Source organism: Lissotriton helveticus, chromosome 6, assembly GCF_964261635.1.
Source record: "Lissotriton helveticus chromosome 6, aLisHel1.1, whole genome shotgun sequence".
NCBI classification, from domain to species: domain Eukaryota; kingdom Metazoa; phylum Chordata; class Amphibia; order Caudata; family Salamandridae; genus Lissotriton; species Lissotriton helveticus.
In genome coordinates this window covers 1202353037-1202379392 of record NC_136067.1, presented here as the reverse complement: position 1 = coordinate 1202379392, position 26356 = coordinate 1202353037, and the positions used below count along the sequence as shown (strand labels likewise).

At 45.3% G+C, this 26356-nt stretch overlaps 1 protein-coding gene across 3 annotated transcripts in view; it reads left to right on the top strand.

The window, feature by feature from the left end:
* Positions 1-26356, top strand: part of ARHGAP18 (Rho GTPase activating protein 18) — an 843873-nt gene that overhangs the window by 484901 nt on the left and 332616 nt on the right. For all 3 annotated transcript variants that reach the window (XM_078648922.1, XM_078648923.1, XM_078648924.1), the window contains 2 exons: positions 4943-5034; positions 14581-14658. In XM_078648922.1, coding sequence (XP_078505048.1) covers positions 4943-5034; positions 14581-14658 — 170 coding nt within the window. The remainder of the gene's footprint in view (positions 1-4942; positions 5035-14580; positions 14659-26356) is intronic.

The window sequence follows — 26356 nt, the reverse complement described above, 5'->3', positions numbered from 1 at the left end:
GCCCACTCACCGTGATGTACACCAGTGAGTAGTGTCACGTTAGCTGGAGCTACTGATTGAGCTCACAAAGTAGATTGTGCTGTACACTAAACAGCAATGGACACTGAATTCAGATGTATGGAGTGTGCCATACAGTAGAGTAATGCGGGCATTTTAGCAGGTTACCCTGAGCCTGCTTGCAGTCTGTATGGTGTTCTACAGTGAAATGATTTGAGAGCTTTACATATACATACTATGTGTGCTAGCAAAGTATAAGGTGTTTTATGCTGGATTTGTTTTCCGTTCTATTTGGTTAAGCAGTGTGTGCTCACAGTGTATAAAGAGTGCTACACTTGAGAATGCAGCACAAAGTCACAGTAACTGGCGATTCGGGAAACAACCTTTACAACGCAACTTTTAGAACGCACTACCATTACAACGCAGCCATTACAATGCAACATCTCTTACAACGCATGCCATTATAACGCAACCATTACCACGCATGACACTACAACGCATACAATTACAACTCATGTCATTACAACACAGTCATTACGACGCATACCATTACAACACATACCATTACAACGCATAGTACCCTTACACTATCTAACACTTACCCTATTGTTGCACCCCCTGGAGTTAGAATAGTAATTTTTACCCCTACACTATTTAACACTTACCCTACTGTTGCACCCCCTGGAGTTAGAATAGTAATTTTTACCCCTACACTATCCAAGACTTACCCTACTGTTGCACCCCCTGGAGTTAGAATGGTAATTTTTACCCCTACACTATCCAATACTTACCATACATGCAATGTAATGGTATGCGTTGTAATGGTATGCGTTGTAAAGGTAGTATGCATTGTAATGGAATGCGTTGTAAAGGTACTTTTCAGAAAATATGTTGTAATGGAATGCGTTGTAAAGGATGTTGCGTTGTAAAAAATGCGTTGTAAAGGTATGCGTTGTAAAAGTATGCGTTGTAACGTCATACATCCGGAGATTCCAGAGAATAGTGCTCCTGTAGGCTGGTGCATACACCCGTTAATTCTCCTAGAGAGTGATGAATAAGGGGAGTGGTGTTCACAGCGATGGGCGCTCAAATAGATTTGGGTAAGCATAGAAGGGTGCTCGCCCAGGATTGTGCTCTAGAATGATGGTTGCAGAAGGTTGTGCTCACAGAAAATAGCCCTCCAGCAGGTTTGTGCTCTCATCAAATGGTTCTCTCACACCTTTCTCCTCTCATAAATTTGTGCTCATAGCAATTGGTGCTCATAAAGTTTGGTGCACTCCTTTCTTTATGCTCACATAGATTGGTGCTCACGTCGGTTGGTTCTCACATATATTGATGATCCCGTAGATTAGTGCTCAAAGATGTTTGTGCCCAGCTAAATTGATGCTCACATATTGCAAGCACATTTATGATTGCTCACATACATTGCTGTTTACATAGACTGGTGCTGGCATACGTTTGTGTTGCCATAAAGTGTCTCTCTCCTATATTTATTGGTGCTCCCATTAATTTGTGGTTACTTAGATCGGTGCTCACCTTCGTTGGTGCTCACATAAGCTTACGTTCACATGGGTTGGCACTCCTATCTACTGCTGCTCATCTTTGTTTGTGCTCACATTGATTGATACTCAGGCTGGTTGGTTCTCACATAGACTGGTGCTCACATGAGTTTTCACCTATTCATTGGTGCTCACATTCATTGCTGCCCACATGCATTGGTGAGCACATAAATATTTGTTGGTGCTAACATTGATTAGTGCTCACATATGTTTGTGCATCTATATATTGGTGCTCATGTTAGTTGCCCTTATATACTTGTCCTCACGTACATTTGTGCACACATAGACTTATGCCCACTTTGATGGTTACATATGTTTTTTCTCATGTATGTTTCTGCTCACATAGATATGTGCTCACATATTGGTACTCACATGAATTAGTGATTACACAAATATGTATGATATCATTATTGGTGCCCACAACGACTGGTGCTCTCCAGTGGCCGCTGCCGCCAATCAAAACCGGTAGGGTGGTGGGGCCAGAGGGGGGAAGTTGGGAAATAAAAAAAAAACTGCTGCTCTGCTCCATCTGCCGACCGCCTTGTTCCTCCTGTTTCTCTCGTCCTGAAAGCCTAGAAGTGAATGGGCCTAAACTCACAGACTCCCCACCCAATGCAAACAAGCACTGCTCTCTAGCAATAGAGCGGCACCAGGATGGGCCTGACCTGCCTCGTTTGCTACTCAGATGGTGCCTGGGAGCCTGTGGGATTTCTCCAACCCGGCTGTACGGTACAGCTGGGTTGGAGACACATAAGTGTTCATGTGTGTTTGGCCGGCCCCAAGATGGCTGGCCAAAACATACATGTGCGCTTATAAGTGCACAGTAGCCTCCCTGCTATGACCCGGCCCTCCCCACTTGTCGGACGTAAGTAACTTCGACAGAGATAAATAAAACAATAATAGCAAATGCTGGCAGTGGGGCAACGCTCCTCTGCCATTACGGAGGAGCTGCCCCTGGTGCTCTCAGAAACTGTTGCTCACTGGCATAGGTGCTCACAAAAACTGCAAGATGATAGAGGGAGGTTCCTACTCGCATGTGATAATGATTACACTCTGATTCAGCAATAAGACGTGTGATGTTCTCAAGCGAGCAAGGCACCCAAAGTGGAGCCAAGTCACAAATGTGCAAAAGCAGCCACATGTTCTAAGCGTATTCTATTGAGGTCGGTTTTTAAGATCAACGCAGCTGCCATCACACAGTGGCCCGTGCTCAGATGAAGCTGGTATGCTTTGTTGCCTGTGGCGACTACAATACAGTTGAAAGCAGGAGCACCAACACGTTCTAAGACATTACTAAAGAATCTGAGCAATGCCAAGAGGGGGTGGGTTTTTTAGGGTTTTCGAAGGTCATTTATGACCCATTGTGTTCTTTTTTGGTTAACATAACATATTTTCTAGACACATTCAATTAAGCCACTTCTGTAACCTGTTTTTCATTAAATAGTTATGCTGTTTTCCTCCTGTCTACTTTTATGATAGACTAACTAAATCAGGGTGTGGCTTGAAAAAGATCTGCTTAAGAGCTTTTGCAAGAGACTGCGCATGTACTATCACTTGTAAGAAAGACATTTTGTTTCGTTATATGGAGTTTAGTGCCCTGCCATTGCTTGTCATTGGTGGTCTTCATCCTCACTCTCATTTTGTTGCTTTTGTTTGGTTAGCGCGTGCTGGTATCCCTTCCTGTTCATGCTTTTACCCTCCCTTGAAGCATAGTCCACGTATCACTTTCTTGCCCCGTGTGTCCTTCCACTGCTCACACTATACTTTGAAAGTACCTTTTCTCACAATTCTATTTTACAGCACCCCATTACAATGCATGTGTTTGCAGGCTGTCTCCCTCTCCCTAAACGCACTGTGGAGTTGCATTCCCTATCGTCGTTGCTAGTCCCGTTGTTGTCACTTGCCCTGTTGTTGTAGCTCGTCTCATCAATTGTTTCTTGCCTCATTGTTGATGCTTGCCTTGTCCCTCCTGCTTCCTTCCTGCATTGTGCTGCTTGCCCATTCCACCCAGGCTGTGTTGCTTGCCTATCCCACACCCCTCCAATGTTGTGTTGCTTGCTCCCTCCCCACTTCCTTCATTGTGTTGCTTGCCTCTTACCCACACCCTCCCACGTTGTATTGCTTTCCCTGTCACCCTCCCAAATTGTATTGCTTGCCTGCATCCCTCTTGACAAAAATAAAAGTGCTGGGACATGGCCAGTGCTGGCCACTTATTTGCCCTTTTTTGCCTAAGATTTAGCCATTCTGCAGAGCAGTCACACTGATGTACATAATGGGCCAGTGTTACATGGCTGAAAGACATTGACAGAGCCAATAGGTGAGACCTATGGCTTTGGCAATGTTTGTTACTTCAATGGTGTTGCTCTCTGCATTGTCTTTTCACGATTAATGGGCCTCTGTAATGCACTTCAGTCATCTAAGAAATATAGGGGGAAGCAGATGCTATGATGTGTATTTTGCAACCGACAAAGGGGTAGATTCATATTGGACCATTCTTTGCCAGTGTGCGTAGCCCTGATATTTTAATATGGGCACAAGATGGGTCCTGTCTTTGGCTGTCTGCTTAAATGGGTAGTTGGTCTCTGTGTTTTTCATGAGATGGTTGTGTTTGAGTCTTGGATCACCATGGTTGAGGTGGTTTTGTGCCATCTACTGAGCCAGTCTTCAGTCAATAGTTTTTCTCTGTTTCTTAAACTGGATGTTTCTACTGTTTTTTTTTCCCTTCACGTTTTGGAGATTCTCTGCAGATTGTCTCCCTTGCCATTGGAGATTGTTGGGGTTACATTTGCTGGAAGGCAGTGTTCTTTTGTCTCATATATTCCAGTAACCTGCTCCAGTGGGTAACTTTTTTGGGATTATCTCAGTGGCATTGTGTTTCACATTGAGAGCAGGGGGAACTTTGCCTCAGAATATATTCTTTTTCTGATTACTCTGAACTCCACATGGGGTGTGTTGTTTGAGTTTATGAGGCAGACCTCTAGAATCGGAATTAGGTTTTCGATTGTGCTGGCCTCCAGTGGCACTAAACTTTGTCTTTGCTGGGAGTTTTCCTAGCCCATGAATAGTGTTCTATTTCTGAAAAACGTCTCATTTGGTCAGATGCAATGGGAATGCTGTGCTGTTAGAGTTAAGGGCAGAGGCTTCTGTAGGACACTCGGAGTCAGCTATAAGGTCTCGCAAATACCGATGGAATATAAACATTACATGCTTTTGTCTACTAAAGTAGTTTCCTTGCTGCAAAGTAATCCATAGGCAGATTCCTTCACTGAGAAAATCGTTAAGGAAAGTGAACTAACTGGCGCCTCTGAAATGGTGTTAAAAATATTGACTGTTTGCCTTTCGCCAACTGCTATTAAATTAACGCTGGTTGTCTTTTGTTAAAATAGACTATGGTCTCTTTGGAGTCCCCCTCTCCGTTTTGTTGGAACAGGATCAGAGGAAAGTCCCAAACACTCGAGTACCTCTCCTTTTTCACAAGGTAGGATACATAAATATGAATACATATTTCTACTTCTGTGTTGTAACCTCTTCGACAGTGTGTTGTCATATTCACTGTTATTCATATTTCTAAGAATATATGTGTAGCAAGAAGGCAACTGAATCATGATAGACTTCAATAGCAACAATAGCAACAATACATAATTTAAATTCAGACAAGTAAAATAATACATACAGTTAAACCTCTATTGGTTTCACGTTTATGGGTACTATATTTTTATATTTGCATGGTATCGTAATTTACTGGACAGAAGCACAGATCCAGTCTTCCACATAGTTGTTGTCTCGTCAACAGAGTTGTCAGTTAAATACCACTGGCTAGAAAAGTATGTACAATATCTAGAAGACCGAAAATATCTATCAGTTATATAAACAAAAATTAGTTTGAATTTTCACATAGCCGAACCGATGGTGACAGAATAAACACACAAACAACTCTAGAGAAGCTTTATTTCCAATCCCTGATCAAATTTAAAATATGAAAGAGTACAAAAGGCACTCTTTATTCTCCTTATAAGAAGCCATCCCGTAAACAGCTGAGAAACAGCAGAACTATTTTGTCTGTCTCTGTTTCTTAAATGTGTTTTTCTAAAGCAAACCAACACGTGAGTAATTGAATGATTAATAAAAAGAATAATGTAGATATTTTGTTGAGACCATCAACAAACAGGAAGCACTATAAAGAGCTAGGAAAAAAATAGTATGTGGAAAATGGTCTCCGCACGAATAAAACATAACTTTTTGGAAACAATCGAATTTTTCACCAATTCTCGCAAAATAAAAGAGCTTTGTTTGGACTAGAACGAATGAATATCTATGCCTATCTAACCTAGATTTTTCAGCCAAAATAGTACATATTGATTGGCAGAAGTAACTTTTTTGAGCCTTGTTGATTAGTCAAAGATCAAAGATTGTTCTCTGTGTCTGTTTCTGCCATACATGTCTTGAGACTAGACTTAGAGTTTAAAAACGGGATGGGTCTTTTTGTCTCCTTGTCTTATCACTTTTCAATGTCTAAGGTAGATTAGGCATAGAACCGCACCATGATGGGGATGTCATACGATTCATAGCCTTTCACAAGTACATGCTGTAGGCCACAAATAATCAAACCAAGACTCACTCCTGCCTTTGAAAGCCTCTACAGAAAGAAGTTAGATGCAACTGATAACATCTTAATAAGCCCACTAATGTACTGTGTAAAACTGCCACGAATTAGGATCCAGTTGACATAGCTGAAAATTTCCAATGAAGCAGACATGGATGCCTGCTGATATAGCATGCTTGTCCATCAAATTGATCGGTGTACTAATATATTGTCATGTTGTCCTGTTTCCATGAACAGAGATATTTACAAGTCACTGTGATACATGTTTTGTGTTTTTGTCTTTTCTTCCCTGTACTAATGAAATTGAATTGTGTCTGTTGGTTACAAAAATTAGAGGAATTTATTTATTTATTTTATTTTTGACATTTGTAGAGCGCGGCGAATACCCGCAGGCGTCTCGGCGCTAACAATTCATCTGTTTCATACTCATAATCAAAGTCTCATTGATTAAACAGCCATGTCTTTAAAAGCTTGCGGAACTGATGGAGTGAGGAACTCGTCCTGATGTTTTGAGGAAGAGTGTTCCATAGTTTGGGTGCAGCCACTAGGAAGCGGCGGTCACCCCAGGACACTGTTTTTGATCGTGGGACCACTAGTTGGTGTATGGTGGAGGAGCGAAGCTGTCTGTAGGGTATGTAAGGTATCAATTGGTCTTTAAAAGAATGCGGTCCCTGGTTATTAAGTGCCTTGTATACTATACATAAGGACTTAAACTTTATTCTGTTTTGGATCGTTAGCCAATGAAATTGCTTTATCGTTTCAGATATGGGATCAAATTTGGAGATACCAGAAAGCAGGCGTGCCGCCGCATTCTGTATTGACTGTAACTTTGTTATGACCCTGACCTGAGCATTAAGAAATAGACCGTTACAGTAGTCTAGCGAAGACAACACCAAAGAACTAACCAATGTTTTAATTGATGCCTCCGGAAGAAAGGGGCGAATCTTTCTGATCATTCTCAGTTTATAGTGGGCCGTAGATGCCACTTTGTTTGCATGGTCCATAAAACTGAGACCTTCGTCAAAAATGACTCCCAAATTCCGAACTTTGGCTGTCGGAGTGGGGGGTGAACCAAAGGCTGCTGGCCACCAGCATGATGGCCATACTGGGAGAAGAGGTCCAAAGATAACTACCTCAGTTGAGCTTGAGGCAGTTTGTGGCCATCCATTTTCCTCTTTCAAGCAGTCCATTTTTGAAGTTTTGTGCCACTTGTCCTCCATCACCCTTGATGGCCAATACCAACTGCGTATCGTCCGCATAGGATGTTAGGCTCATCCCATATGCTCTGATGACGTTGGCAAGGTCCGACACATAGATATTAAATAGTGTCGGACTGAGGGATGAGCCTTGGGGAACCCCGCATGGCAGCGAGAGTTGAGCAGATTGGAAAGGTCCAAGGGTGACCGCTTGAGTTCTGTCCGCGAGGAAGGAGGCAAGCAGATCTCTGGCAGAATGACAAATGCCCAACTTTCCGACACGGTCGACCAGGATGTTATGGTCGACCGTGTCGAATGCTGCTGATAGATCCAGCAATACTAAGATTGCTGTCCCACCTTGGTCCCGGATAGCCCTGACGTCGTCTGCTGCCTTAATAAGGGCAGTTTCGGTCCCATGATACCTCCGAAAGCCGAATTGTGTGTCATCCAGCAATCGGTGTCTATCGATATAGTCTGAGAGTTGGGAGTTCATGGCTTTTTCAACCACTTTGGCTAAAAAAGGAAGGCTGGAAATCGGCCTGTAATTTTTAAATTCATGTTTATCTAGGCAGGGTTTTTTTAATAAAGGTTTCAACAAGGTATTTTTTAGCGAAATTGGGTAACTCCCTGATGACAGAATGGAATTACAGACTTGTGTCAAAACTGGTATGATGGACTCCATAACTGGTGGTAGGACTGAGAAAGGGCAGGGGTCAAGGGCGGAACCTGTTTTGATAGTTGAGACGATGGTCCTTATGTGGTCATCTGTAAGGGTATGAAACCTAGTAAAAGCATCAGTCAGCTGTAAGCAAAGTGGGGCAGCGTTCACCGTAGGTGGTTTAGAGGTAAAGGCTTGATATATGTCGTCCACCTTGGTGAAGAAAAATTTCGCCAAGGCATCACATAGTGCTTGTGACGGAGGGGGAATAAGATCGGGGGTGTTACCTGACAAAGTTTTGGTGATTTCGTACAGTCGCTTGCTGGAGTTTTTAGCTTGGTCAATTTGGTTAGTGTAGAATGATTTCTTTGCTTTTATGATCATGGATTTATAAAGCGCCAATGATTCTTTATAAACTTTCTTGCTGGCCATATCATAAGTTATTCTCCAACGCCTTTCCATGTTCCTGTTGTTTTGTTTTTGTAGTCTTAGTTCATCAGAATACCAAGGAGCGGTCGGTTTAGATCTGTTCCTGGACAAGGATTTGATGGGGACTGTTTGCTTAGTTGCATGAGCAAGCCAGGTCTGGAACTGCAGTGTTGCCACATTGGGATCAGTGGTTGCCATTGGACGAGTATTGTCCAGCTGTGTTTTCAGCTCTAGCTGGTTTATGTTCTTCCAATCTTTGAAAGAAATTTGATTGGATAAGGTGGATTTCTTATTTAGGTGAGTCTTAATTGTGATTCTACCAAATATGGCGTGGTGATCGGTCCACGGCATCGATAAGATGTCAGTTATTTGTAGACCGTCTACATTTGAGAATATGGCATCTAAAGTGTGGCCAGCTGAGTGGGTGGCGGAGGTAACTAAATGTCTTAACCCCCGTGTTTCCATATCCGATATAAGGGAGGACGTATCAGCTTGATTAACTTGATCTAAGTGAAAATTCAGATCACCTAGAACCGTAAATGTGTTTTCTGTGGCTAAAGTTTCCAATATTGTGCTGATGTTAGCGAGGAAACCGGTCTTTGTCCCTGGCGGGCGGTATATCAGTATTCCCTTAAAGTTGAAAAGGGAGGAGAGCTTGATTCCAAACTGCAATGCTTCGCAAGAGGTGGATGGGATAGGGGTGGCTCGAACAGTGAACCGTTCTCTGGCTATAATGGCTAGGCCGCCTCCTCTTTTCCTTACTCTATCCTACCGATAGGCTTTGTAACCGTTAGCTACTGCGATGACCAAGTCTGGCTCTGACGACTCATCGGTCCAGGTTTCGGTAACAAAAAGAATGTCTAGTTGATAATCAGTAATAAGGTCAGCTACATCCTGACTATGTTTACATAGTGAGCGAGCATTAATAAGTGCCATTACAAAGGAGTGCTCTTTGATAGTAGTTGACTGATTGAAGTGAGCGGGAGCCAAGTATAAAGGAATGGAACTTTTGCAGTGTGGACAGGGCGCAATGAGATCGTGTAAGGCCGTTGAAGGGTCTAGTCTTGGGCAGCCTAAGTCGTGCGATGGTCGGAGGTCTAGTAAGGTTCTACGCGAATAGGAGAGGTTGTAAATACTCGGCGACCGACCAGGGGTTATGGCCCTAGGCCCGGTCCCGGCGCGGATGGGCGCAGACGGGCTTGCCTTTGGTGCGCCCGCTGCGCCCGCCCCCTGCGCGGACGGGATGGTCTGGTGTTTTTATACATGGGAAAGGGGGAGGAGGGTGGGAGGGGTCCAACCACTACACCGCAACCCTTACCTCGCTCAAGATGGCTGCTGAGGTGGGTCGAGTGATGTGTCAGCGCGTGGGAAACAAAAGCGCTGTGGACCTGAAAAGCCTGTGTACTGCCTCGGGGCGACGCTAATCTCGCGCCGAGGTAAGGGCTGTAATTATAAGAACGATCTATTTAAAATATATACAGTTTTTAAAAGACGCTATTTGTGGTCAATAGCGCACAGTCAAGGCACAAAGAGTATAGCAAGGATCCCCCGGCTTCCGCCTCAGGGGAGAGTATGAAAGGAATGTTTTAAGGGACTGGCAATATGGCTGCTCTTCCGGAGGGAATGAAATTGCTGGAGGGTGACAAGTGGGAGAAGACAGAGTATGTTCATTTACATGTTATAGTTTTTAAATTTCTCACCGATCAATCAATTTTTATCTCTAGATTTAGAACTCCCACTAGGTCCACATGAAAAACAAATACAGTAAGTACTAGAATGGACGGCATAATATTAATACAATAAAACTATTACCCACCACAGTGCAATCAATTTCATTGTTTGAAAACAGAAATTGTGACAGATCATTCAATTCAAATTTTTAAAATGTTTAACAAAGTGAAAAACTTGCACACAATGCATTTCATTGGGATTAGAGAACAATAGATATGTGGCTTTAGCTGTCCTTCGGGTATGATATTTTAGGAAAAGGGGTCTTATGAACTTACGGTGATATAACAACAAAGTGGGACAAATAATTACGTTTCTATCCTGGACCCCATTAAAGGTTTACATATTTTTGTTGTTCAATGCTAATTAGAAGTTAAAACATTTAAAGGTAAAATATTTAGGAAAAGAGTCCAGAAGCATCTAACTTTATGGTCCATATTCCATAGCAACTATTGTTGTGGTTCTTTTTCAAGATAAAAACAATCCTTACCACTTACATTTTTTATTTTTTAGTGCAAAGTCAATATCCAAACAAAGACTTAAGTTAAGAGAGGCCTGCTTGAGGTAAACCTTTAACTTAGCTTCAAATATAGATGATACATATCCTTGATCCAGTTCAAAAATACCATATGCATATTTAAGATTCCTATAGAACAGGGCGTTTTTCTTATTCATTTTAAAGATCTCCTAACACATATAATTCCTTAGAGTTGAAGCCACTTCTCAGGAGATGGTGACCTCATCATACCATTCTCACCAGATTTTGTACAAATTAGATTTTTTAACCCAAATACTAGTCTTAAAGCTTCAGTAGCCAAGTGTTAAATCCCCAAAGGTTCCTTAAAATTTCCTATTTGATTTGCCACAGAAATTAACTCAACCGTATAAAGTAAAGAGGGTAGGATTCTGCTGTGACTCTCGGACAGCAGATGGCAAAAGTGTCTCTGTCCCACTACTTTACAAAATGCACCCAACCGCTATAAAAAGGCAGTCAAAACAGACTTTGGGGGCCCCCCAGCAGGGCCTCTATCCCACCGCGTCCTCCGCTATGAGGCCTGGGGTAATACCTATGCATCGTGTGGCAGGCACTGCATCGTGCCTGACACACGGAGCATGGATGTTAAAAAAAAGTGTTTTCCCTATTGTGGCTTGTGCTGCAGCCTGCAGCACAAGCCGCATTAGAAAACTTACATTTTCGACCGCCGTGAAGGCGGTTGTATTGTAATGTGTGAAGCAGGACCCTCCATTTCGCTTTTCTAACCGGCATTGTGATGAGGCCCATAGTCTGTATAAAGCAAGGAGGACACCAGCGCCTCCAACAATATTCGAGGGGTAACCCGAACCTTTAATCAGGGGGCTGGGTAGATTGAATAATAAAGAGAGAATAACAACAGCGGGAGTAGACAGCTCTGCTTGAGGCCATTTATTGTTGGATAAGCTGCTGATAGCCCCTGATTCCCTCCTAAGAGTACCTGGCACTAGGTACAGGAATGTAATACAAAAATTTAACACAGTAGGGATCCAGGCGTGCCAAGTTTATACAACTTTTTCCACTGTAAGGGCGAACAACATAATCAGAAGCTGTGAAAAAGTCCATAAAACGGTGTACACTGGGGAACCTGTAATAAATACATATTTTTCAGTAATAAGTTGCAGAGCTGTAATATTTTCTGTATTACCATGATTTTTCCCGAAGCCTGATTGGTCTAACCGTACAATAATTTCTTCGCTAACCAAGGTGTTAAGTTGTTCCAATAGACACTTAGTGAAAACCTTACCCACAGCATCTAACAGGGTAATTATTGGCAAATTGCAGTGACCATATTCATATAATGGGACGATGACACTCTTGGTCCAAGATGGGAGCACTGTAGAGGTGGTTTAACAGTGTTTAAAAACACTCCCAGACACTTTAAACATGCCTATTTCAAAGTGAAATACTGTGCTAAAACAGTTTCCATTGATTTAAGGCTGGAAAGGAACGATCACAAGTAAAATAATGTGCCACAATAATGCCACAAAATTGCCTTTTTTGTGCAGCTAAATATGCATTTTTGTATTGCTTAATTTGCAAATCCATACGGCAATATCCTGGTGAGTCTGAATATATACGTGACCGTAGCACATGTACTTTGTGTTTCCTTATGATATGAATGTAAATGTAAATGTATGAAGCTTATATAGCGCATGACTTACCCTGGGGCATCTCCGCGCTTGCTTAGGGAACCCGTCCTGGTATTCCCCTGTGAGAAACCCCGGCAGGGTATCCACAAGGTGAAAGCCAGGCATCCCACCGCGAGGGGCCGATGTGGAGATTAAGCAAGCTATTGCCCAGAGTCGCAGAGTGTGAACTTGTGAGTCGAGAAGGCACCGGAGCGAGAATTATCGAGTCCGTGGAATTATTGAGCCCAAGACCCGCCGAGGCGGGGAATTGAACCCTGGTCCAGGGCTGAACTCAGGCTCCAGGTCTGCCGCCTCTAACCCCTGAGCCACACTTCTCCACAATGTAGTTGCACTTGACATTGCTATTGAAGTGCATTCATTGTAGTATTAGAGACTCATCTATGCACTGTGTGCCTTAACTGTATTACGTTATATATTTCTCAGAAATAGGTGAATACACACTCACACAATTAGAATGTATTTACTATAGAAAGGAGAAACACTTATTTAACATGTGCACTAATATTTCATAATTGCATTTATAGTGCAGTTCTTAGTCGCATTTATACACACGTACTCAAGATTTTTTCTGTATGCAACGTGTAACATGAATCTAATGTACTGACATTCTCCATTATTTGTGGCTGAATGTACAAATTTATATTAAATGTGCACTAATGATTTAATACATTAGCTTGCCATGACTAAGCTTGTATTTCTTTCTGCGTAAAATACTTTTTCTATTTTCTGCTTGCATGTCTTTTTTCTTGCAGGCACATTCATATGGTTTAGTTAGTTGTACTAGTGATGTATATATACGTAGAGAGAGCGAGAGAGAGCCTGAGAAAACCTTGACAAAGAACATTGTGTGCAAGAGCATTAACTGACAGTTTCTATTCATTAATGTTGCAAGGAATCACAGGTGACCAAGGCCGATGTTGTTCTCAGGACAGGCCTGGGAGAATTTGTTAATGTTTCAGCTCATAACTTTAGAATGGAAGGGACAATGGAGCCCATAGGGCATGAATAAGGGGTGTTACTCAGAAGATTTGTGTGGTAGTAATTGGTGTTTTCACAGGCCGTTGTTGGACACTTTTTCTTTGGACTTTGAGAGGTTTAGTCCTCTATGCTTCTCCTAGGACTCTAACTGTGGCTTAGGCTAATACTTATAGTACAATCCCCAAAAGACTCTTGATCGAGCTTCTGAAATGCTAGCATCTTCCTGCACTTCCCCTGCATTTTCTTAATTACCTGCTTCTCCCTGCTTTTTTTCTTCTCTTAGCATCAGATTCTGCTATTAATTTTCTGCATTGCTGTAACTGAACTTCTTGTTTGCCTTATTCTGGTACCTGAACGTATTTAGGAGGTTGGATTATCCAGTGGTTATTCTGTATCTACTCAGCATGGTATTGAGGTTCAATTACCCTCACTTGACTGCTAACTTGTTACACATCTTTTTAACTATAGTCACTGATTCCTGGTCCTTACTGTGTGGCCAAATGGTCTGCGCTGTCAATAAGATTACTTGATTAAATGCTAACTCCCTTTACCTCTCAGTCAGTGAAAAAGGTCTATCGGATAAGAAGTGGTAAGAGGGCTGGCTCAGCTCTGGATCTATATCCATCAGGGTTTAATTTATAAACTCAAATTAATAAATAAATGTAGAGGGCCAACATTTTTCTTAGAAGCTCACCATTAGGCTGTTAAATACCGGAGTGGCTGAATATGAAGGCAGTCTAGACTTGATTTGACCTCGTGGCTCATTTTTCCACCACTCTCAACTTCCTGTCTTTTTATCTCACTCTTGTAGGTCACCTTATCCCAGGTTTCTCCCTTCTACACTCTTCCTATTGCTCTCTTCCCCCCTTATTTCTTATGTCTTTCTCTCTTGCGCCGGGGTAATGTCAGATGATGACAAATATGTACTTGTCCCTAATATTGAGTGCAGGTGCCCTCCGGCTGTAACCACTGGCATAAATTAAACACTGAACTTAATCTGTGATGGGCACGAAAGAGGAAGAGTGGCAGTGAAAAATAGAGTGCACAGAAATGAATTGTGACATCCCTCACACCTTATAGTAAACCTTAATGATCTGAAGTACCCATCTCAGTGTCTCTGAGTGTCTATTGAACAATGCAATACACAACCCTAATTATCTGTGTACGTCAAAATATTGCTATTTTCTTTGTGACTTTTGACATCAGTATCATTTAGCTTCCTTTGAACATATTGCTATGTGTTTACAGCTCATCTCCCACATAGAAGAGCTGGGGCTGCTCACCGAAGGCATTCTCAGAATTCCAGGAGTTGCTTCACGTGTGAAGGTAAATCTTTCAAATAATTAAATAGTGTGATGTGGTTTGTTGAGATATTGAATCAGATCATATTTTAAAACAGAGCTCGGATTGGTTCTGAAACGTTCTTCACAGTGTAAATTGTATTTTACTCGGCTTTCACAAATGTTTTTATCTACTGTTTTTAGGATTTCTCTATACGGTGGCACATTACTGAATGGAAACCTATAGAGATCTTTCTCCATGGGAGTACATTTCAGTTTGTATTTAGGCAGCATTTAAGTGAGTCTAGAAGAAAATGTGAGTTTTCCTGAAGAAAAACATTGTCTTAGCTACATGATTTATTTATCTTAGGCTGTTTGTGTACAGCCAGCCTTCTGGAAGGAAGGTTGTTTCAGGGTTGTAATGTGTTTCCCATGATTATTAGGGTCACGCAAACAAATTTTGTAATCCCCCAAAAGGATACTGCAATATTTTTTTAAACTGGCAGGTGTCGCTTACCCGTTCCATGGAGTTATGCTTATATGGGGAAGCATGTTAGGAGTCTGACAAACCTATTATCACCAGGTGACATGCAGATGCCCTCCTTGCTTGAACCCTGAAATAAGTACACAAACGAGTATTGGCATTTTAATTGGTATTTTAATGTAGACTAATATTTATTAAGAGGTATTTATATAATGAGAAGTAAGTATTGCATTGATTATTGTAACTCAGAAGGCATCATTATTGAATGAACCCTAAATACATTTCAATCCTATGTCATCACACATCCCTAGCCAGCTCGTCAAATTGATGTCTATGTTACTACTAGCTGAACGCAGGTTAGTTTCAAGTGTATTATTACTCGGTTAGTTAAAACCATTGCAAACAATTAAAACAGTAGACGACATAGGCAATAATACAATGCCAAGCAACACCATAACACAATTATACAATTTCAGATGTAATGACAGATCCTCGTTGTTGTTTACTGTTCAATGCTCAAACAGCCATGGCTCAATATTATAAGCAGAATGAAAAAAGACACACAAAGCAAAAAGGAGTTACCTGACATATTTGGTTAACCTCAGTTTAGGATTCAGGCCCTGACCAGGGAACAGTCCTTATGTGAGGGCTGTTATAATGAATGCCTGTCTTTTGGCCTGATTTGAGAATTTAAACAAGGTGTGCAAAAAATGCAAGAGCACCTGGGAAGGGCAAATGCAAAGTCAAAGGATGGAAAGGAACAAAAAAATGCAAGCATAGTTCATATAGATAACTGTTTAACTAGCAGGTAAAGTGCTTATAAAACAAATAAAGTACAAGGTAAAACAGACCTTCAGTGCTTGGCAGCCCACTATATAGGCAGGTTCATTAAATACTGTACAAATTCGCATGGGTGATCAGGACGAGGAATTTGCAAGGACTCTGGATAGAATAGAACTACTTGAGTGAACAGGAAAAAGTGCTTATGAGCGAGATAAAGTGCGAGCTATGATGAATCTTCAGCACTTGCCTGCCCTTTACAAAGGATAGGTTCGTTATCCAGGATGTGCAAAATATCACGAAAGTGATCTGGGAAGGGTATGCAAGGTCTCAGGATAAAATACAACTTTCTAAGTGAGCAGATAAGGTTCTTAAAAAAAGGCAAGTCATAGTCCTTGCGAGCTCCGTCGATTTATCAGGGTTCACCCTCTCCTATAAGTTCTTAACTGGTTTATAGATGGTCAAGTGGGTCAGAAAATGATAGAATGTTCAAGGCAAATGGGATAAGCAATTAGTCCATATGCGGCAGTGCCAGTTAATTTGGAAACGCCCATCTGATTTAGCAGAATTATAGCATTGTCAGAGGCCCAGGTTGATAGCTTTAAAAGAAGTGTTTCTGCAAAGTATTGGGCTTCGTTATTAATGAGCCCTCTAAGGCGGTAATTTTTAGCAGAGGTTTTTTCTCCCCCCCTGAAGACAGGAGAGATTATGGACCCTCCCCATAAAGCTGGTGTTGCTCGCTCTGTGAGGACATGATTGAAGACGGGTGCATGTTTTTCAGCCCTTTAGGCTACACCAAGCATAAAGAGAGCTGCAGGGATGACATTCGGGCCAGGGGCCCCTCACTTCTACTCTTTGATATTTGCTGTCTAATTGACTCCACGCTCATCGGGGATGTTTGTTAAGCAGTTCTGCGTTGACTGAAGTGAAGCAAGTGGTGGGTGAGCTCCCCTTAGTTTATAGCAGTTGCAGCCTGTTGTCTGTGTTTGATCGTGGGCCCTGACTGGTTGAGCTGACAGCCGAGTGCTGGTTAAAGTGATCGGTCAGAAATTATGCCCAAGTTTCCTCTGACAGGTATGAGGTTATCCCTCCTTGGGCAGGGTGCAGACGTTTGTTCGTTGTTTGCCCAAATTGTAGAGTGTGGTTGTTCCTTAAATCACAAATTAATTTGGCTCATAGTAAGTGATCCTGCTGCCTTTTTATAGCCTATTTCAGTTTCTTTAATGAGGTTTTATACTTTCTCAGCATTGATTGTAAATAGGAATCTCCGGGCCTTTGATGGAGGGCTTTTAGTGCTTGTTTTATGGTCATTTTTGCAGTCTTTAGTTTAATTTGTCCCAAGTGGATGATCCCCTCTGATTGAGTGCTCCATGTTTGATCACCTGCTTTAACTGGAGTACCAAATTTATCCGTGAGCCATCTTGCGAATAACTAGCAGATAATTAGGGCATTGTTGGAGGTTGCCAGGTATTGCTATAGTAACACCTTTGCTGAATCTGATAAATCACTTATGGTCATAGGGGGATATTTAATGATTTTGTTATTAATAGTGAGTACCGTGCCTCCTTTGATCAATTAAATACTCCAGTGGCTGCCTGGTAGGTCACATCTTGAGGAAGATGTTTGCGATCCCACTTCTTGCCAAGAAGAAATTAAGCTACATTATGTAGTAATGATAGGGTGACAAAGGTGTAATCTATTTTAGAGCTGGCTGAGTTTCAGTGATATGAGGCTGCTGGATGTTTATCCACTGGGAATCGTCCACTAAGTGTGCACAAGTTTAAGTGCTCCAAATTGCTTAACCGCTGCCTGCCGAATTTGTTTAGTTTACCGGTTCCATTTCTGTCCTGGACTGGTATATCCCAGGGTAGGGATTGTGCTGCCATGAGCTAGATCAATAGGAAGTTCCCAATAGGTGAATGTTGAAGTCCTCTGAAGCCACCAGTTCTGTATTAATTCCTCTTGCTGGAGCCGTAAGATTTCCTGTCAGCGATCTTGAAGCCTTTAGCCTGACTTCTCATATCACCGTTACCAGAAGGGCCATGTAAACATTGATGATTGCAACCTGAGTTTTAATATACTGGCAGTTGATTATGATTTCAACTGTGTTTGTTGTCAGAGAGTTAGAGTGTAGTGCCTTAGATGAACCTTTACTTGTACAAACATGTATGTTGCTGAGCCACCCCTTGGATGGCCATATTTTGCTTCTTTGCAAGCCGGCAGAAACAGATTGTAAACTCCAATGTGTTTAAAGGATCGTTAAGCCATGTCTCCTGCAGAATAAGTACATCAATGGTTTGCAAGTAGGCAAAACATTCTGAGTGAGATGTTTTGCTTACTAGACCATTAATGTTCCATAAGCACAGTTGCAGAGATCCAAGCAATTAATTTTTCTTATCCACCACCCCCTCAAAAAACAAGCATTTGCAATGCAATAGGTCTCGCCTTCGAAAATGTTAGAGCTATTGGCATTGTAAATGACAAACTTTTTATTTATGGGTTGGTTTTGAAAACAGATACATAAATGGCATTGTCATTTACAATGCCAATAGCTTTATCTCTCGCAAATGCGAGACCTATTGCATTTGCACACACACACACACACACACACACAGCCACACACACACACCGCCACACACTCACACACAGAGCCACACACACAGAGCCACACACACACCGAGCCACACACAGAGCTACACACACATACATACAAACACAGAGCCACACACACACACACAGAGCCACACACACACACACACAGAGCCACACACACACACACACAGAGCCACACACACACACACACAGAGCCACACACACACAGAGCCACACACACAGCCACACACACACATTGCCACACACACACACACAGAGCCACACACACACACACACACACAGAGCCACACTCACACACACACACACACACAGCCACACACACACAGAGCCACACACACACAGAGAGTGTAGTAGGGATACACACAGGGGCTCACAGTCACAGGACAGGACGATACTCACAGGAGGGGCATCACACGCACAGGAGGGGCGTCACACGCACAAAAATGGTCTCATCTGCACAGGAGGTGCTCATATGCGCATGAGGGGTCATATGCAGGAGGAGCTCATGCGCACAGGAGGGGGACATGTCCCCATCTCCTACTTCATACCAGCAATAGGTGCCACATTGTGAATTCTGTGGGGGTCACACATAGGATGGAGTTCGAACACACAGAAGGGGGGACATGTGCACACCTCCTACCTGATCCCACCAGTTGGTGTTAGATTGTGAACCCTGCTGGTTACAAGTTGGAATCCTCACGATGTTAACTCATTCTTTCATGGTGAGACAACAAACTAGGTGTCGAGTGGTGAATCAGTGTTGTCACAGGGGGTGCCTCGCTCCTTAACCCCCAGATTAATTACATCGCCCCACACCGGGCTGTAGGCAAGAGCAGGAGAAGGTCCCGGGCTGGAGAAGGTGAGGCGCGTGTTGTTACGGTGCGTGCCCCTCCCCCGCAGGCCCCGTAGCTGCAACTGGGACACGCCGCTTCGCCGGTTCAGATTAATCTTCCGGCTATACTGGAAAGGGGCTGCGGGCGGTCTTACCTGCGGGGTGCGCGGCGGCACTCACCAGAGTCTGTTTCGGCCAGGGCCGCTCCAAATACATGAGGCCTCAGGTATCGGGATAGAAGACGGGAGTCGATCCCGTGGACGGGGGCCGTGTCGTAGGGCCAGATACTGGCAGTAAGTCAGTCGCTGAGTGCCCCACTAAAAAATGGGCATGATCCGTCCCAATCTCCGCCAGAGAGGGACCAGCAGACGGGACACCTTCAGGGCAGAGAGCCGCGTGTCTGTTTTCAATGCGTATATAGCTGCTGCCGCACCCAGTGAATTCCCGGGCCACGCATGCACCCCAGCACCTTTCTGCGGCTCACGGGACGCCGCCCGCACCCAGAAGCAGATAGCCCCTTGCAACATCTGCGCCGTTTGCATTGAAAGTGGCCGGTGCCCAGTGATTTGTGTGCAAGGAGCCGGGTCCCCCCCCCGTGCACGGAGCCGGGGGCAGGGCTGCTGGGAACTAGCGGATCCCGAAGTTGCAGTCGGTGTGTGGATCCGGAGGGGTGGAAACCACGGAGCCCGGTGGGAGAGCCCCGAGGGAGATGGGGTAAGTGCGAGTGCTGGGGGTGCAGCGCAAAAAGTGCTGCATGGGTGGGCTTAAGTGCTTGGCTTACAAAGTGCCGGTGGGCAGAGCCCCGGAGGAGCGGTGGACGAGGGAAGCGAGAGTAACACAGCTAGGGGGAGTGGGAGGGGAAAACAGGCATGGTTGTGGGAGTAGCAGGTGAGACTTTTCTCTTCCCCTGACTTCCTTCTGCTGTAAAAGGTTTCTAATCTTTATGGGGCAGGCCACTAAAAAATGGGCATGATCCGTCCCAATCGCCGCCAGAGAGGGACCAGCAGACGGGACACCTTCAGGGCAGAGAGTTGCGTGTCTGTTTTCAATGCGTATATAGCTGCTGCCACACCCAGTGAATTCCCGGGCCACCCACGCACCCCAGCACCTTTCTGCGCCTCACGGGATGCAGCCCGCACCCGGCCTGCACCCGCCTCTGCCACCATGGACCTGTGCTAGGCCGCGCCGCACTCACCACCTCCGGCGCCGGGCACACAGGAGCCCGCCTTCACTGCAGCCGCCGCAGTCACCCGAGTTCTACGCTACCTCGTTCCCTCTCACGGCCGCACAGGGCCTGGAGCGGTACCTTCAGCAGGCACGATGGTGTCAGGAGCAAAGCTCAGTCCTCCCCAATCTGATCCCTGATGGCGGGCAAGCTTTTTTAAAGCAAAGAAGGCACACCGACCCAGCGATGGCGGCCCGTCTCAAAGCTCCCCGGGCGCCACCATTTCCGCCATTTCCAGTCCTGTGCCCCCTGGCTGGGGGGCACCGGACCCCTTGGAAGCAGACAGCACCTTGCAACATCTGCGCCGTTTGCAATGAAAGTGGCCAGTGCGCAGTGATTTGTGTGTACGGAGCCGGGTCCCCCCGTGCACGGAGCTGGGGGCAGGGCTGCTGGGAACTAGCGGATCCCGAAGTTGCAGCCGGTGTGCAGATCCGGAGAGGTGGGAGAGCACCGGGGGAGATGGGGTAGGAGCGAGTGCTGGGGGTGCAGCGCAAGAAGTGCTGCATGGGTGGGGGCTTAAGTGCTCGGCTTACAAAGTGCCGGTGGGCAGAGCCCCGGAGGAGCGGTGGATGAGGGAAGTGAGAGTAACACAGCTAGGGGGAGTTGGAGGGGGCAACAGACATGGGTGTGGGAGTAGCGGGTGAGACTTTTCTCTTCCCCCGACTTCCTTCTGCTATAAAAGGTTTCTAATCTTTATGGGGCAGGCCCCATAAAGATAACAAATCTTTTACAGCAGAAGGAAGTCTGGGAACCCAGTCTGAAAAGGACGGGGCTTAAAGAGAAAGAAGTATGTCACGGCGACCTCTTTTCCAATGGCTGGCCACCGTTTAGCATGAACGGTGAACGCCAGCCAATGGAAAAGAGGGGCGGCGCTTAACCTCGCTAGTGAAACTCACTCTGTCATTAAGTCTCGCCAGCGAGACTGCGCATGTACGCAGTCTTACGCTAGCCGAGACCTAAAAACTAGCCAGCCTTTCTGCTTCACCGGGGGGGAGGGGGACAAATGGGGCAATAACCCCCGATCTGCACACCCCCAGGGGGACAGGAAGCAAACTAACCACCAGGTAGTATAATTTTTACCTTAGGTAGGGGCAGGGGCTGCCCAGAATGGGCATGTTAGTGCCCCCACCCCACTTAAATATAGTGGGCACAGTCTTTCTGCCCCCGGGGGTGCCCCTATCTATCACAAAACAACTGGTATTGCAAGGGGGTCATCTGCCTTTTCGGTCCCAGACTCGGTGCCCATTTAGGGAAACCTACGAAACCCAGACATTTCTGAAAACTAGACACCGGAGGGGAGTCCGGGTACATGCGACTTGCGTGGATCCCCTAACTTTTTCTTACTCAGAATCTCCTGCCATCATCACATTTTGCAAAAATAAATCAAATTTTCCTCACATGTCTGTGTGGGAAAGTTCTGCGATCACCGGACTAACACAAATTTCCTACCACCCAGTGTTCCCCTGGGTCTCCCTATAAAAATGGTACCTCACTTGTGTAGGTGGGCCAAGTGCCTGCTACGGGGCAGGGCCCAAAATGTATTGTAGGTACATCAAAATTATCTATAGCAAAACAACCTTACTAGGGGAGCACCTGCGTTTTTGGTCCCTGGTTCAGCGGCCATCTAGAGAAGCCTACAAACACCCAGACACACCAACTCAGCATCGTCTCCTATGCCGACGATACCCAGCTGATCCTCACCCTCACCAAGGATCCAGCCACCGCCAAATCCAACCTCCACGAGGGTATGGAGGCAATCGCAGACTGGATGAAGACTAGCCAACTGAAGTTGAATGCGAACAAGCCCCAGAGGTCCTCATCCTCCGATCCACCCCCTCCACATGGGCCGACTCCTGGTGACCAGCATGCTGGGAACTGCCCCGACTCCCACCAAACACGCATACAACCTGGGCTTCATCCTGGACCCCATGCTCTCTATGACCCGGCAAGTTAACGCCGTCTCCTCCTCCTGCTTCAACACCCTCCACATGCTCCGAAAGATCTACAGATGGATCCCCACCAAAACCAGAAGGACGGTCACCCAAGCACTCATTAGCACTAGGCTGGATTACGGCAACACCCTCTACGCAGGAATCATGGCCACATTCCAAAAGACACTCCAATGTATATAAAACACCTCCGCACGCCTCATCCTCAGACTCCCTCGCCACAGCCGCAACACCACCCACCTGAGACCTGCACTGGTTCCCGGTCAACAATAGGATCACCTTCAATCTCCTCACCCACGCCCACAAGGCTCTCTACAACGCCGGACTAACATATCTTAACGAACAACTATCTTTCTACACCCCGAACCGCCAGCTTCGCTCGGCCGACCTTGCCCTAGCTACCGTCCCACGCATCCGTCAAACTACCACCGGCGGCAGATCATTCTCCCACCTCGCCACCAAGACGTGGAACACCCTCCCCGCCCACCTACGGCAGACCCAAGACCTGCTGACCTTCAGGAGACTCCTCAATACCTGGCTGTTCGACCAGTAGCTGCTCCCCCCACCCCCCATCACCTTGAGACCCTCACGGGTGAGTAGCATGCTCTACAAATGTTTTGATTGATTGATTGATTGATACAGAAACACATGAAAGTGTTTGCAAGCCCACACAACAGCTAGGCTTTCTTTCTCAGGTTGCGAGTAAGCTTGTTTGGTTTTTTGGGAGTTTGTAAAGCGCGCTGCTACCCAAAGGTGTCCTGGCGTTGTGCACTGTCTACCTGAGAGCATCTATACCTGCAACTGACCTAAGGCTGAACTGGAAACAACCATGTTTTCAAGCCTTTTCTAAATGATAGGAATTCCGTGGCAGACCTTAGATACAGCGGGAGGTCGTTCCATGCCAAGGTGGCTCTGAAGACAAAGCTATTCCCGCCCCAGTTTGCCTTTTTGGTCTTCGGAACAGCTGCCCTCTTTGCGTCCATGGAGCACAATGCTCTTCCAGGATGCGTTTTGTTAGATCTTCCGGGCCAGTCCCCTCAGGGCTTTGAAAACAGTGCAAAGGGCTTTGAATTGGGCCTGTTGTTTAACCGGGAGCCAGTGAAGGTGGTGTTGCCCATTTCTAACCGACACAAATCTCGGGGTGCCTGTGAGATGTTTCTTATTGATAGTCAGATACAAGCTGTTACAGTAATCCAGGCGGGAGAGAACAAGAGCTGATACAACTGTTCTGAAGGTTTTGTCCATGAGGAGAAGTTTTATTTTCTTTAGTGTTCTCAGTATAAAAAAGCTGGTGGTTACCACACTACTAACCTGGTCCCCAAAAGTAAGGGTGTTGTCCACAATCACTCCCATGCTTTTAACCTTCCGTACAGGTGGTGGCGGAGGGCCCATATCACTGGGCCACCATGCTGGGGACCAGAGGTTGGGATTATTCCCAAAAATGATCACCTCTGTTTTGCCTGCGTTCAACTTCAGGCAGTTGGCAGTCATCCAGCTGGTTATTGCCACAGTCGTGGCAGCTTGGGGACTTTTCAACTTCTTTACCTCACTGCAGAGATAGCACGATTTGAGTGTCATCAGCGTATGATGTTAACAGTAGCCCAAAGGATCTTATAAGGGCAGCCTGTTGTCTCACATAAACATTAAAGAGCATTGGGCTAAGTGATGAGCCCTGTGGAACCCCACAGGGGAGGGAGAATGGTTTAGATCTTACTCCACCAATCTCTACCGATTGTACTCTGTCGGCCAAAAAAGATCCTAATAAGTTCCAGGCATCACCCTGGACTCCAGCCTTCGATAAACGATCCATCAGAACCTCATGATGGCCCTATCGAAGGCAGCCGGCAGATCCAGCATGATCAAAATTGCTGAGCCTCCCTGGTCCACCGCCTCATGCACCTCCTCCGTAGCTTTAATCAGGGCTGGCTCCGTACTGTGACCTGTGCGGAACCCATATTGAGAGGGGTCCAGAATGCTATTGTTCTCCAGGAACAGGCTTAATTGCAGGTAATGGGAGATAGGTCTGTAGTTATTAGGATCACTGCGATCTAAATTGTTTTTTTTTTTTAAAGTGGCAGGAATGAGGCTGTTTTCCAGGCAACAGGGTAGTTCCCTGGCCCCAATACCTGGTTAAGTAAAGATGTTAGAGTGTTGGAGATGATGATCGATGAAATTTTAATTACAGCAGCCGGACACGGGTCATTAGGGGAGCCAGATCTGCAAAGCAACAAAACATTATTAACCGCTTTATTCCCCAATGGGATAAAATTGTTGAACGTAGGGGGGTGGTATGTTTCAATAGACCTGAGTGCCTCAACACTAGAGTCACAAAATTCTGGGCTACTTTGAGTAGTAGGTTTGGGGGGAGTCGTAAGATTAGACACTGTTCTAAACAATTCCTTAACTGAAGATTTTGCTCCGGCAATCTTTTGAGAGAAATAGTTTTTTTTTTGCTTCCTGAAGTGTTTTTTTTATAGGCTGTAAGACTATTTTTGTAGACTTTTTTATTGGTCAGACTGTACCCAGTATGTACCCATTTCTCCAGAGACGCTCCAGCCTCTTGCACTAAGATTTAAGATCCTGTAGGTTCTGAGAGAACCATGGGGCAGAGGGAGATCCACGTCTGGGAGAGCACAATTTGACAGGTGCTAGTCTCTCGCAGGCAGAGTCAATCCACCCCTCAAAAGCCCTTTTGGCTTCCTCTATGTTGGTGGGAAGGTTAGGAATCGAGTCTGTCAAAGTTTTGTCAAAGCTTGCGCTGTTGATATTTTTCCAGGCTTGTGTAGCTATCTTCTCCCTAGGCATTGAACTGGGTAATTTGGTGTGGGGTTGGGCACTAGCAAAAATGATTCCGGCGTGGTCTGACCAAGGGAGTGGCACTATATCCAGAACGAAAACACTAGAGGTATTAATGAAGATTCCATCTAAGGTGTGGCCTGCCTTATGTGTCGGGTCTTCCGCCCGTTGCGAAAGGTCCCCTCCCCCCATTATTTCCAGCAGTCTGGAGGTATCTGCGTTGAAGGAGTCTTCAAGAGTCCACCAAGATGGTAAAGGTTTTGGCGCAGAACCCCTTCTCCAGCAGTGAGCCCAAAGACTCCAAAAAAACACCTCTAGGGCCTGAAGGTCGATAAATGAGCATGGCTTTAAACGTGTCTTGTGGTGCATAGCTCACACTAACTGATAGTGCCTTGCAGTCTTCATTGGAAGCAGCCACAAATGAGGGCATAAGGCTCTTGTGATATATGACAGCTAGGCCCCCTCCTTTCCTGTCAAGCCTGTTGCAGAGAAAGTCTGGGGGAGAAGCTTTAATAATGTCAGGCCCTGACGTACTGTCAGTCCAGGCCTCTGTAATGAAGGCCATCTTGACATCCTGTTCCTCAATAAGCAGGGAGTACTCTGCGCTGTGTTTAACTAATGATCTGGCGTTTAGGAGGAGGCATTTGAAATCAGGCTCGACCCTAGGCTTCTGCCTCCCTGCCTCCCATCTACCCCTGACCAAAGAATTACCCGGAAGCGACAGGATGAGGGGGAGAGTATCGGAACAGTTGGTGCAATACTTTGCCATAGCCTCAGATTTAATCCACAGCTGAAAACTAGGACATCGAGCAGAGCCTCCCAGAGGGTCTAGTTCCCTCAAGAAATTGCTAGAATAGATCAAGCGATGCGGCATCAAAGAATCAGAGTTCCTGGCCCTGAGCCCGGGCTGAGCGCGAACGGGCGCAGACGAGCTTGCCTTTGGTGCAACAGCGGTGCGCCCGCTGCGTGGTCGCATTGGCCTCGCAATTTATCGTCTGGCCCAACCACTAGCACTCTAACCTCCCCAATGGCCGCCGCTCACCACCCCTCGCCCCGGTGGAAGTA